At 37.7% G+C, this 12718-nt stretch overlaps 1 protein-coding gene across 1 annotated transcript; it reads right to left on the bottom strand.

Annotated features, from left to right (window-relative positions):
* Nucleotides 1-3861: 3861 nt before the first annotated feature.
* On the bottom strand, nt 3862-11292 carry lox (lysyl oxidase). Its single transcript, XM_004555764.3, has 7 exons — nt 10681-11292; nt 9957-10065; nt 8796-8927; nt 8495-8651; nt 6499-6594; nt 6207-6322; nt 3862-4933 (listed from the first exon to the last, which is right to left on the bottom strand). Exons 1-7 carry the CDS (start codon nt 11180-11182, stop codon nt 4927-4929), a joined length of 1119 nt encoding a protein of 372 aa, XP_004555821.3. The 5' UTR covers nt 11183-11292; the 3' UTR covers nt 3862-4926.
* Nucleotides 11293-12718: the final 1426 nt, after the last annotated feature.

The following is a 12718-nucleotide window of genomic DNA, read 5'->3' as shown; positions in this document are numbered from 1 at the left end:
TTTTCTAGTAAACGTAGAGTAGGTAGTAAAGCAGGTAAACGTATTAAGATCCCAAGTCCCCCCAAAAACACAAGAACAAAAGACAAAACCCACATAAACAACATGACTAAAATGAAAAGCACAGCGAAATTACCATAATAATAATGTTATCAATAAACAAAATAATAAGTGAAATAAGTGGGGAACAATCCTAGGATGAGAGAAGTTTGCCTTTGAGTTTTAAGCAAAAGGGACCGAGTGACAGAAACTGCTAAAAGCTGGAGACAAAATATAGACTTAAAAGACTGATATATAATATATTATAGGGTTGATTGTCAGACGCTTTAATTCAGTGTTTCACATGTAGAAACATAGACATTGAAATTGAAGAAGGGGGGGTGTGTTGTTGCTGTTTTTCTTTCCTTTGGACCATTTTGAGGTCCAACAAGTGCAATTTGAACAATCAAAGCTATGCCTATCTATGTAACTGAGAAAGAGTGGAGCTGGACAAGCCTATATCGAGTTACATTAGCCGCGCTGAGAGGCTTTGATAACTGTTTAAAAGTCCTTTATAGAAATGCGAAGATAAAATTGTAGATAGTACATCAAATAAATATTATTAATTGTTGTAATGGTAATAATGAATCTTCAACTTTGTTACAAGAATTGAATTAATAAAAGTGGAGACGAATAATGTGCAGAAATGTGACCTTTATTTGATTTTTCTGACCAGATGTGTCCACTTCTTATATATATATATATATATATATATATATATATATATATATATATATATATATATATATATATATATATGTATAGTATTATATAGAAATGTATTTTACAACAAGAAAAATAAGAAAGAAAGAAAGAAAGAAAGAAAGAAAGAAAAGGACAATGATGAGTTAAAGTTAGCATTTACCGAAATGGAGAAACATCAAGTTCACACAACACACAGACTGTTCCCAATGCTCTTAAAATAACCATATTTTTCTTACCTTTCAAACCTGCCTATGTAAACCCCGCTTTAATTTTTTTTTTCATTTCTGACTATTAATATTTAGTATCCTAATAATGAACTTATTTTAATAAGCTATTATTAAAAAAGTGGAGCACCGAGTCTGTCTTATGCTCAGTCTCTCGGTGTCTTTTTCCTGCTGGTAACTGAGGCGTTGTTTCAATAGACGATCTTCGATGAGGGCAGCAGCGCAGACGAAGGAAATGAAGTCCGTTATATGGATCCGTTATCCTTAGAATAAAGACCACACTGAAATCCTGAATGGGGTTTTCATTCTAATCGTAATTATATGATTATATAGAATCATAAGGGCAGTTCTTATTGTTATGTTTCATTTCATGTTAAACTAATATTCTTAAATCTATATTTTAATTATTTTTAACGTCATGAATCTTAACGTTTGGCTGAAACAATGAAGATTAAAAAAAATAGCCCAAGTATTTCAATTTTGCATAAACATTTTAAAGTGTTCTTCACCCTCTCCCAGCCTGAACAAGAGCCTTTTTCTGTTATCATTTTGAACACAAATATTAATACAACTTCACAAATGGTCTGTCTGGCACGAAAAATTAGATATACTAAAGAAAAATGTCCTTTTTACGCTAAATAGTGAGCGAAAGATAATTTATTTTCCCGACCGCAATGATTTAAAACAAACTTCCAAATTCAGTGGTTTCTTTGTCAGCATCCTGGATCTGTCTTCTAAAATGAGCCATTTGACATCATATACACAGTTACATAACTTTTAGTCGCAGAAGCTACTCCACAGATGGGATATAAATGTTAGGTTGTGTTTCCGTGTTTCCATAATAACAGCCTGTAAACCTCTGCTTTACTAGACGAGGCATCAGCAGCTCATTTTTACCTCAACACTGACATCTAGTGTCACAGGAAAGAAAGAAGGAAAGAAAGTGAAAAAACTAGAAAATGCACTTTCTGAAGAAACTGCAGTTTGAATGCTGATAGATGTTTTGAGCTGAAATGAAATAATTGCTGAATGTTAAGTTAAAAATGTTGAATGAGCTGAAAAAGGTGGAATCATTCACCTGAAGGGTAAAGTGCACTTACAATTTTCCAAGTTTGGAAAGTAAACATCCTTAAAATCTAAAAAAGCTGAGTAATGACAAATAAATAAATAAATAAATAAATAAATAAATAAATAAATAAATAAATAAATAAATAAATAAGTCAGCATTCACACTAAATAGTACCATAATATATATAAAAATAATGAGTGATTATATTGTTTATTATTTGCTAAAATGTCTAATAAAGAAATAATCCATAGATTCTTTGTTTTTGTTTTCATTTAACAATAAAAAACATTAATAATTAAAAATGGAGACAATCTACCCAGATAAATAAATAAATATTTGAAACAATCTAAATACCGGACAGGTTGTTTTGGGTGTCAATGACATAAGTTTAACCACAAAAGGTTTTCCTCAGGTAAAGGCTCGGTGTGACAAGAATACCAAGTAGAAGATAATACTCAGATTACACTTTTATTACTCTTTATACCTGCTTCTTTCCAGTACGTGCCAGTAATACTGTGCCACATAGTTTGTATTTCATCCTCGTCTCTTTAAGCTTTCTTTTTTCTCATTTCTGTCCCTTCATCTGTTAAACGAGAGTTCTTCCTTCCCACCATCACCAACGGCTTCCTCACAGAGGACCATCTGAATGTTAAACTTATTCTCAATATTGTAGGTCTTTTTATTGTAATATAAATAATAATAATAATAATGTGACTGTTCTTGTGAATGGTTGCTATATATGTCACCCAATGGTTAGCAAGTTGCATCAATGTACTGTATAGATTTATCACACTTACACAAATATGTGCTTAATGGAACCAAGCTGCAATCATGTGGCTGAAAAGTGAAGGCAACAGAGAAGTGTTAAAAGCTGCAGTCCCTGTAATGGCTACTAATGATTGTACAAAAGTAAATCAATCATCAGAAACTGTTTTGTTAAAATGCCCAGTTTTACAGGGTGTGTATACGTGTCCTATCACTGGCAGCTGTAGCAATGTTCGGATTTTTAAAGTAACTGACTAACATGAATGGCTTTTTATTTAAGGAGTTTGTGCTTCAGTTTTGGTGCATGAAATTTCTGTATTATATTCCTCTTTTGCTTAGCACTAGTTAGTGGGTATCTGTGTGTTTGAAGATCACCCGTGCAGTTTTAGGGTGCAGATTCCTAAGCAAGCTTGCTAGTTGCTAACGTTTTGTTCAAATATGGTTGCTTTTGATTAAAAAAAACAACAGCACACAAAACCAAAGAAAAACATTGTGGTGGTAAAAATAGTCATGCTAAAGCTTCAAAATGTGGATAATATGGCATCTTTAATATGCAGCCTAATATTAATACTTGGCAACCTAAGGAATACTGGTATTTTACACTCGTAGCTGGAGCATGTACCTGGATTGTACCTTAGTGCTTATGGAAGAAACTATCTATGACCAAAAGAGACTGATAACATTATTTTTTATCCTGTAATGCTGGCCTGGGGATTTATTAGCAGTGACTCACTTCTGGAGTCAGCCTCAAATGGACATTTGCTTCGTTTTCCAGCCCCAGAGGCTACGGCTTGAACGGTAAATGACTGGTATGTAGCACCTTTCTACCTAATTTTGCGTTTTGCACTGCAAGTCTCATTCACACAGGGCTTTTATCTATACTTAAGGACATTTATCTAACATTGACATACACACTGTGATGGATGTATCAGGGGCAACCTGCCCAAGGAAGATCTATTGACCTTCTGATTGGTTGACAGCCTGCTCTACCACCTGAGCCACAGCTGCCGGTGGACACGGTGAAAACTCACATTAAAACAGACAAATGTTAACACGAATGACTTCACATTCAAGCAAACTTTATTAGTGTGATATGAAGCAGAAATGTAGGATGATAGCATGAGACATGAGCTTGGCCTATACACAGCTCTGCAGGTATGTGTGGTTACAGGTCATCAGGCACACACACTGTGTACTGTGTTTACACAGTTAACACACACAAACACACACACACACTTACTCACTTGTAAAGGATTTACAGGCAGGATTTTTTTTTTTGTTCGTTTTTTAAATTCGTAAACACAAAGTGCAAACTTTATATATTTTAGCACCAAAACTCAAAAATCTAGTCTATAGCACCAAAAAAGCATATTAAATCGTACAGGATACTGAAAAAATGAAATGTCCATTATATTTAAAAATGCCAAGAAACTGTCATCGAAATGTGTTTAAAGTTTCAAACATTAAATTAATACTGAAGCAGTCTATAGAAGCGCAGACAGAGCATGCGTGTCTGTTTTGCCCCACTCACATGAAATAGTTTTTTGCAGTTTAAAATAGAAAAAGCGCACGAGGTCATGAGAAAACTAAATTAAAAGAAAAAACATGATATAAAGGCAAATAAATTCCTACTCAATCCTGCCCTGAAATTATTTAGGCTAAAAAAGTGTATCTAATGGCCTTTGGGTAAAAAGTAGCTTCTTTAAACAAACTTTTATGTTGGATATAAAAACTAAATGTGCAAAGTAAGAAAAAAATAAGAAACCAGTAACTCCAACTGTCAGATACATGTAGTAGTATGGAAGCAAAAAGTACAACGTCTCTCTCAATATAGAAATACAGTACACATGTCATGAATCAGAACTGCTGTGAAAGCCACAAACTGAGTTATTTTCCATCTCTGGTTTGGATCCATCATAAATCGATCATCTACCCCAGTAACTCAAAAATACTAAAATATTAATCAGCATATCGTCCCTATTTCAGGTATTTCCATGTCCTGAGTATTTTTTATTGTGTATATTTGAATCATCTGACTCACATGCGAACAAACTGTAAGTTTAACTCCTGTGCAGCTCTGTATGCGTCTTCTATGTTCATCTTCAGGCTCATATCCAGGGATTCACCTCAATAGCTGCAAAAAGCAAAGCAAAGGTACTGATGATTGATAGGTAGTTGGTTCCAGTCATTCTGAATTCATAAATTAGATAAAAGCTAAAGAAACATCCTGTATTTTCACTCAGAGACGTAAAATTAAGTTTACTTTTCTGTCAGCAAAATGCAGAATTCTGGCTTCGGTGAAATATTAAACTCAGCTGTGGGTATCTTGTAGAGACAGTAGGAAGTGGATGTGTTCCCCAGAACAAAGTCAGGAAATAAGGTGGAACTCCACAGGTTGAAACAACATAAAGAATCACAACAAATGTTGATTTTTTTTTTTACTACTTAGACAAATCAGCTGATTAATAAACCTGCAGTTGCACCTTTTACATGTGATCATCAATCACAGAACACAGTTGCACCTTTATACCTGAAAGGAAGTCTTCACTTTCTAGTTTTGGAAAATCTATAATAAAAAATCAGTAATCAGTACAGAATTTATGTCTGTAACTGAATCTTTTCTCAGGTGTAGAAGGAGCTGTTTCACAAAGCAGCACAGATTAGTGAGTTACCCACTCTCTGTCTGGGCTTTACCAGGCTATAATCCAATGATGTAATGGTTAGGACTATCGCTTCAAAGGGAGAGGGTTCTTGGTTTCAACATGCTGGTCAGCTGGAGTCTTTCTGTAAGAAGCTTGCATGTTCTCCCTGTACCTGCATGGGTTCTCTCCAGGTATTTTTGGTTGCCTCCCACAGTCCAAAGATATTCAAGTTAATGTGTCACCACAGAAAAATCTTCATCTCATCCTCTTCCTAGCATCCCCCTCTGCCACACTGCTCTTCTACATATCCTCCTTCACTACAATTATGAATCTTCTTAGTGGTCTTCCACTTTTCCTCCTCCCTGACAGCTCTATATTTAGCTCCTCTCTCCAGTATATCAGCTATCCCTCTTCTGCACATGTCCACATCATCTTAGCCTTGCCTCTCTAACGTTGTGTCCAAATTGCTCAACCTGCTCTATCCCTCTGATATACTCATTCCTAATCCCGTCCATCCAGCTGTCTCCCAGTGAAGCATCTTCAGTTCTGCCACCTCCACCTCGGCCACCTGTCTTTTTGTTAGTGCCACCATCTCCAGACAGAATATCACAGCAGGTCTCGCTAACACCTAATGACGTCCTTATGTTAAAATGCATCAGCTGATTTCTTGTGATGTAATCACATGGTTCTATGGCTGTTCTTCTATTTCACAGCTTCACCAAATCAACCTGAATTAACAGTAAAGGAAACGTAGAGGTTTCTCACGCTGTCACGGTGCATCCGGACACATGTGCAGAGGTGCCGGTGTACTGAACATCGCATCGAGCGATGTTGTTGTTGAAGTTGGACTCTGGAACTTGCTGTCTGGGGTTTACTGTCACCTGACAGGAAAGGAGTGTATTACAACACTCATCAGTGCAGAAGGTGAAAATTATATGACCAAATCAACAACATTTGGCAAAACTTTACTATTTTCAATCTTTAACAACTCAATAATATATTGTTTTGTATTTTAAAAAGGCACAGAACGGTCAAAACCATGACATGTGAATCAGACCTTCAGGATGTACTTTCCAGGAGAGACGTCAGTGATGTCAATCCACTGACAGTCGATGTCAGCATTGTAGGTGTCATAGCAACCTGGACTCAAACCCTATTAGAAAAACAAAGGGAAAAAAACTCCACATTAACACAGTCCTGTGAACTTAATATAAACATTCACAACACAATTTTAAGACATTTTTGTTGAGGCTTATGCGTAACGTCAATAAGGGATAGCTGTATTCATTCATCTGGCTGCATTTGTGGGTGTTTGGATTGCTAATCTATTCTTTGCATCACTTCTGCTTTTAAACACTGTCAAACTTAATTCTTTCATCATGACCAGTTATTATCCTGCCTCCCCATGTGAGCCGATCAGCCCTGGATGTGCTATAAATCTCAGTCTTCTTCCGTCATTCTGCCTTTCAAACTCCACTTGCTTCAGCCACCACCAGGGGGTCCTGTCCTACGTCCCACTGTTGCTGGAGTCTGTTTTGCAATGTAGCTTAATTGCATTCAAGCTGTCAAATAGTTTATTAGTCAGACCGAATGAAAATTAATGTGCTAAATGATGAATTGCTGAATATATATAATTAATGGTTGTAAGTAGGGATGGGTATTGATAAGATTTTCACGATTCCGATTCCATTTTCGATTCTGTTTAACGATTCGATTCTCTTATCGATTCTCTTTAAAAAAGGAGAACACTAAGGTCGATTAGCTTAGAACTTTGTTTTATATCTTCTCTTTGAACAAGATAGAAATTTAGGAGTAACATGGCCTTACAAGCCCAACAGTGAGATCTTAAGAGATCCACAGCCTACGGCTCTTCAATGGGGTGTCAAAGGGGCCCCAGGAAAAAAAATTGTAAATGTAAAATAATAAAATAAATATTCTTCTGTAGCAATAACAAAGTATAACATAAATTATTCTGTAGCAATTACACAAGAATATCCAGAAATGTCCCTGCCTACAATTAAACACATTCACTTACCGAATATCGGGGGCATCTGCTGTGGCAAATGGGTGCAAGCCTTTTACCACAAACTTAGTCACTGCTCGGTAACATTCGTCTATCCTGGCCTGAAAGGAGACGCTAACGGTAGACTGCAGCGAGAGCTGCCAGCATCTGAGCCAGACTCTGTCTCTCTCATCATGGTCGCCTAAATGCACAGTAATGGCAGGTTTTGTAATAAGGCAGATCGCGCTAACATAATATGCACTGTTAGTTGATTATTTACCTGCCGCATTAACGGGAGAGGACGTGCAAACGTTACCGCTGCTGCTGGGTTGAGATTCACGAGTCCGGAGTGGAATTAAAAACACGACATTCATTTAAGGTCATCGCGTGTTTTGTGAGCAAATGCTTTTGCATATTCGTAGTGTTTCCTCCCTTAAATGAAATATCTACTTTGCAAGTATTGCAAGTTGCCCTGTTGTCATCCGTTCTCGTAAAGTATAACCAAACTTTTGAGCGTTTGAGCCGCTTACGCGCCGTGTTTCCTGCCAGGTAAATGACGCTCCGCAACGTGATGACGTCATGAAACAGTGGGAACCGGTTCTCAACAAGAACCGGTTTTCGATACCCATCCCTAGTTGTAAGAGACATGGCTCTTATAGAATAAAAACGTGTGCTGTCTACAGTCTGTGAGCTCAGAAATCATCTAGTTTCAGGCCCTAAACTAGGCTACATATTGTTAAGCAAGAGTACTTTTTCCTTGTTCCTTTTAATATTAAGATTTTTAAAATATTGATTTCTTCTTTTTTTTGTAAAAAAAAAATGGCATCAATGAGTTTTCAGCTTTCAGGAACCAGGAAAAAAGTTGCTTTAGCTGAAACTAAGAACTGCTTCATAAGATCAAAAGTACTCATTATACAGTACTCTGTCATATTTATAAAAGATATGACGTCTACAAGTCAGGTTAATGTGTTTTTCTCCTTAATAGTAATATAGAAGTAATCCAATATATAAATGAATTTACTTCCATATTGTCCCCAATGTGTTTTTGTACCTGAGTGTGTGAGGTGCAGGCGAAGCGGCGATAGTATCCTGGATCACAGGAGGTGTCCTCCAGACAGAAGCTGGCCTTGTGACCCTCAGCCACTTGACTATAAGTTCGGGAATCCAGCAGCTCGTACAGGCTGAACTCGTCCATGCTGTGGAAGTGACTGAATAACACCACAATAAAGTCACAGTGTGGCAGTAAACTACCAAATAACTGGGAAAGTAAGTCCAGGAACAATACTGGGATAATAAATGTATACCAATGTGAATCTCTAAACCACGTTAAACCCTTTCATCTGGCAACCTACTTATGACAGCTGTGCCACTCCCAGGCATATCGAGGTTTGCTGGGCAGGAAGTCGGCCGTTCCCTGGTTCTTCACCCTCTGAGGAAACCTCAGTAAAACTCTGGTGTCATAATCCTGAGAATAACGAGAAGACCTAGAGGAGGAGAGATGATGGCGAGAGACGAGCTCAAAGTCAAGTCTTCAGTTTGAATGAATAAAAGAGGGAATTCTGCACAAACACTGAGTCTTGTGTCCATCACTGAAATGGAAATGATTTGGAATTTCAGTAGATGAGGTATGTTCCATGTAAACTATGTTATTAAATGTATCTTATAAATCATATAATATTCTTTTGGGACACAGGTAGATGGTTACCCAAATACAGCACTTCATCAGAATCAGAATCGTGTTTAGTGGCCATTTATATGTGCAGATACATACAAGGAATTTGGTTCCGGTAGATGGTGACTCTCAAGCACAGCATCAGTTGATATCTATCTATCTATCTATCTATCTATCTATCTATCTATCTATCTATCTATCTATCTATCTATCTATCTATCTATCTATCTATCTATCTATCTATCTATCTATCTATCTATCTATCTATCTACACACACATATATCTGCTTAGCACTTTTTATATTTATTTAAGTCTGTGTCTTATAGTATGTTTCGCACTAAGTACCGCAGCAATTTCCTAATGTTATAAATTTGCTCAAGATTTAGCAATAAATTCTGACTCTGATTCTGATACTATGTAAAAAACAAACTTGTGTGTATATGCTGACGTCTGCACACCAGGGGGCGCTGCTGAACGAACCTGCAGTAAGTTGTCAGCTTCCTTCACTGAGCTCCTGAGCTTTGGTCAGTCCTAGCTTCACATTTTTATGTCATACACAGAAATTATCTCAATGGGAGTAAAAAAGGACACCAGCATTTGTCTGACTGTGCAGCTAGTTATTAGTGAAGGCATCTGTCCCTCTCCTTTTATACTGTTTCACATCTGAAACTAAAAAAACTATTTTGTCCATTCACACATTAGTTTTTCGTTCAATCAGTCACTCATACTCAAAGTGAAGTTACAGCTGATTGGTGAATTTTAAAACGCACAGTGTGAAAATAAAATATATCTGATAACAGGCAGCAGAACCGAGGCCTGCAGTCAGCTGTGTTATCTTACGTGGCAAGGCAGTTCTCCTCTGCAGCACAGCGCAGGTTGTACATGGGCACTCTCTGGACGTAGGTAGCGAGCTGGATGTAGTATGGATCAGGAACCAGATCAGGGAGTCCTGCAAACAAGACACGGCAGATGTATACTGTTTTCATCCCTTTCCACTTTCACTCACATGACATTATGACATCAGAAAGTAAAACCTTTAAACTAAACTTTAAAAGTGACACCTTGGCTCAGTATACTACTGAGATACCGTGTAGTTTAACATGTAGGTCTAAGTTGAAAGCCAGCAACATTTAGCTTTAAGATCAGCCCCTTAAGGCATATTATAAATGTGCTTAGGAAAAACTTATAAACTGGTCGTGCCAAATAGTCAAAGCTGAAATGGGCTGTTACAGGATCTTTACACTGAAACACCTGCAGGCATTGTGTATATGGAGGAAGGCTGTAGAAACTCCAAATCTACCTTATTTCAAGTCAACATTTAAATGGTTATTGGTTGAGCATGAACGCTGAGCCTATAAAAAGCTGCATGTAGACAAAATAACATGAGGTTATGAGCCAACACTTAACACAAGCGATGTGAGGTGTTTAAATATATGGTAAGCTCACAGTCTTATGAAAAAAAAAAACCTACGTTTGTGTAATTTTACTGATTTTAATCATGCCAGCTTGTTTTGTGATGGTTTGTCAGTGACGTCCTAATGAATAAGCAAGCTAGTTTTCTTACCATTCTGGTGGTAGCTGGTGCCATAACCGGGTCGGGGTTGAACCCGAGGTCTAGGTCTGTAGTACGAGTTGTAGTAGTTATAGTAAGGGTCATAGTTGGAAGGCTTGTACGGGTTGTAGGGATCATCTCCCACCATCACGTCCTCCCGTCCAACCGCGCCGGAGTCAGGTCGCTGCCGCCGCTGGTGCGTCATGGCGCGTAATTGCGCCGAGCTGCTGGCCGCAGGGACCCTCGGGGAGCCCCGGGCTGTATCGTTAGCACTGCTGAGGACAACCACGGGGTTCCCCTGGCTGGGTGATCCGCTTTGCCTCCTTGCGGAGGGCCTGTACTGAGAGCCACGGCTCAGGATGCTGAAAACCTGCCCGTTATGTTGCCATGTCAACCCCCGACGAAGTGAATCAGCAGCAGGACCTTCCTGGGCGCGAGCTCCATCCAGAAAAGCACAGAGGAAACAAATGTGTGCAAAAGAAATCAGCAAAACGATGGGGGAGAGCTCCTTCATTATTAATAGCAAATCTCTTGAGTTTTTAATGAGAGTTGCTCTTTTTCCAGCCACACAGCTGCTGATTCAAGGACTTCCTCTCAAATGTTTGAGCGCAAGAGAGTGTGTGAGAGAGAGAGAGAGAGAGAGAGGGAGAGGTGGTTTAAGTTTAAGTATCAGATGTGGCTTCAGACTCTCATTTGGTGTAATTGTAACTTCTTTATTCTCGCTTCAACTCAAAAAAATAAAAAAGCATACAGTTGAAACTGAGTTTTGTAGATGTCCAGTAAGTTTCCCAGCAGTCTCCAGCTGTGTGCTATCAAATGGGAATTATTTTTTATGAAGTTCACAAGTGCACTGTAGAAATTAGAGTTAAAGTCAGGCCCTTCCACTGCAAGTACAATCTCACAAAAGTACCCTGGGAGCCAGTTACTGGACCTCACTGTAACTACATGTACCTTTTTGCAAATTTATGTTTTAAAGTAGCCAAAGTTGTATATTGACACCATGTCTGATAGAGTTTAAGGTGTGATAACAGGAGGCAATTTCAACTTAGCTAAGTATGAAAAGAAATCAGGTAAAATATGCATTTTTCTCTAAAATATTAAGCTTTTACTGTATTTTCTTGTAAGTTGACTGAATGTATTTCATGCATTCTGTCAGGTTTATGTTATGTTTATCTTTCTTTCCTAATTGCAGTATGAGGAAGAATTTAGCACTGACATTTCACAGCAAGAAGGTTTTGGGTTTGACAGCATGAGGCCTCCGTTCTCCCTGTTGTAGCAACTGTTTAGTCTCTCAGTCTAAACACATGCATATTACATTAATTGTTGCTTCTAAAACTGGTCATAAGTGCAGAAATAATAAAGCTTTGAGTGTTTATTAAGGTCAGAAGACTACCATACAATGAATTATTAATAGTTCTGAAGTTTGATGACTTTTTAAAATGTCCAGTTTGGTGCTATTACATCAAGATGAAAAAATGTTAGTAGAGGTTCACGAACAGTCTATGTAAGGCACAAACTACAAGGGTACAGAGGCAGTACCTTAGAAGTTATGATACCAATGACAAGCCTTTGTGCTGCTGAAAGTACAGTACTGCATTTAGAGACTTTACAAAAAAATACAGATGCTCTCTGTCTCTTTCACACACAATGTGAAGTTTATTGTCTTGGTTTACATGTTTGAAAGAGGCTCCTGATTTTTACACTAAACATGTGGAAGGCTTGACCAGCAGTTTTACACATTGTCCTATTTGTTTTCATTGAGGCTTTTCCCCAGGCCTCACAATTATAGTTCATATCCCAGCCAAACCCAAACTGCAGATGCAGCTCAGGAGCACCAGATATCATGAAACTGCAGCTTTACCCAAATGTGGCAAATGGAAAATATCATCAGGGGAGATTTGTGATTTAAAATGGATCATGACAGCAATGCATGAAAACCTTTAAATTCCAGATTTCAATGCTGTGGATGGATTTCTCCATGAAGCATAAAGTAATTTTGACTGTGATTCAGAAAGTTTGATGTTTATGAACAAGAAAAAAAGAAAGCAAA

Source organism: Maylandia zebra, linkage group LG12, assembly GCF_041146795.1.
Source record: "Maylandia zebra isolate NMK-2024a linkage group LG12, Mzebra_GT3a, whole genome shotgun sequence".
NCBI lineage: Eukaryota > Metazoa > Chordata > Actinopteri > Cichliformes > Cichlidae > Maylandia > Maylandia zebra.
This window is presented reverse-complemented; position numbering and strand designations above follow the sequence as displayed.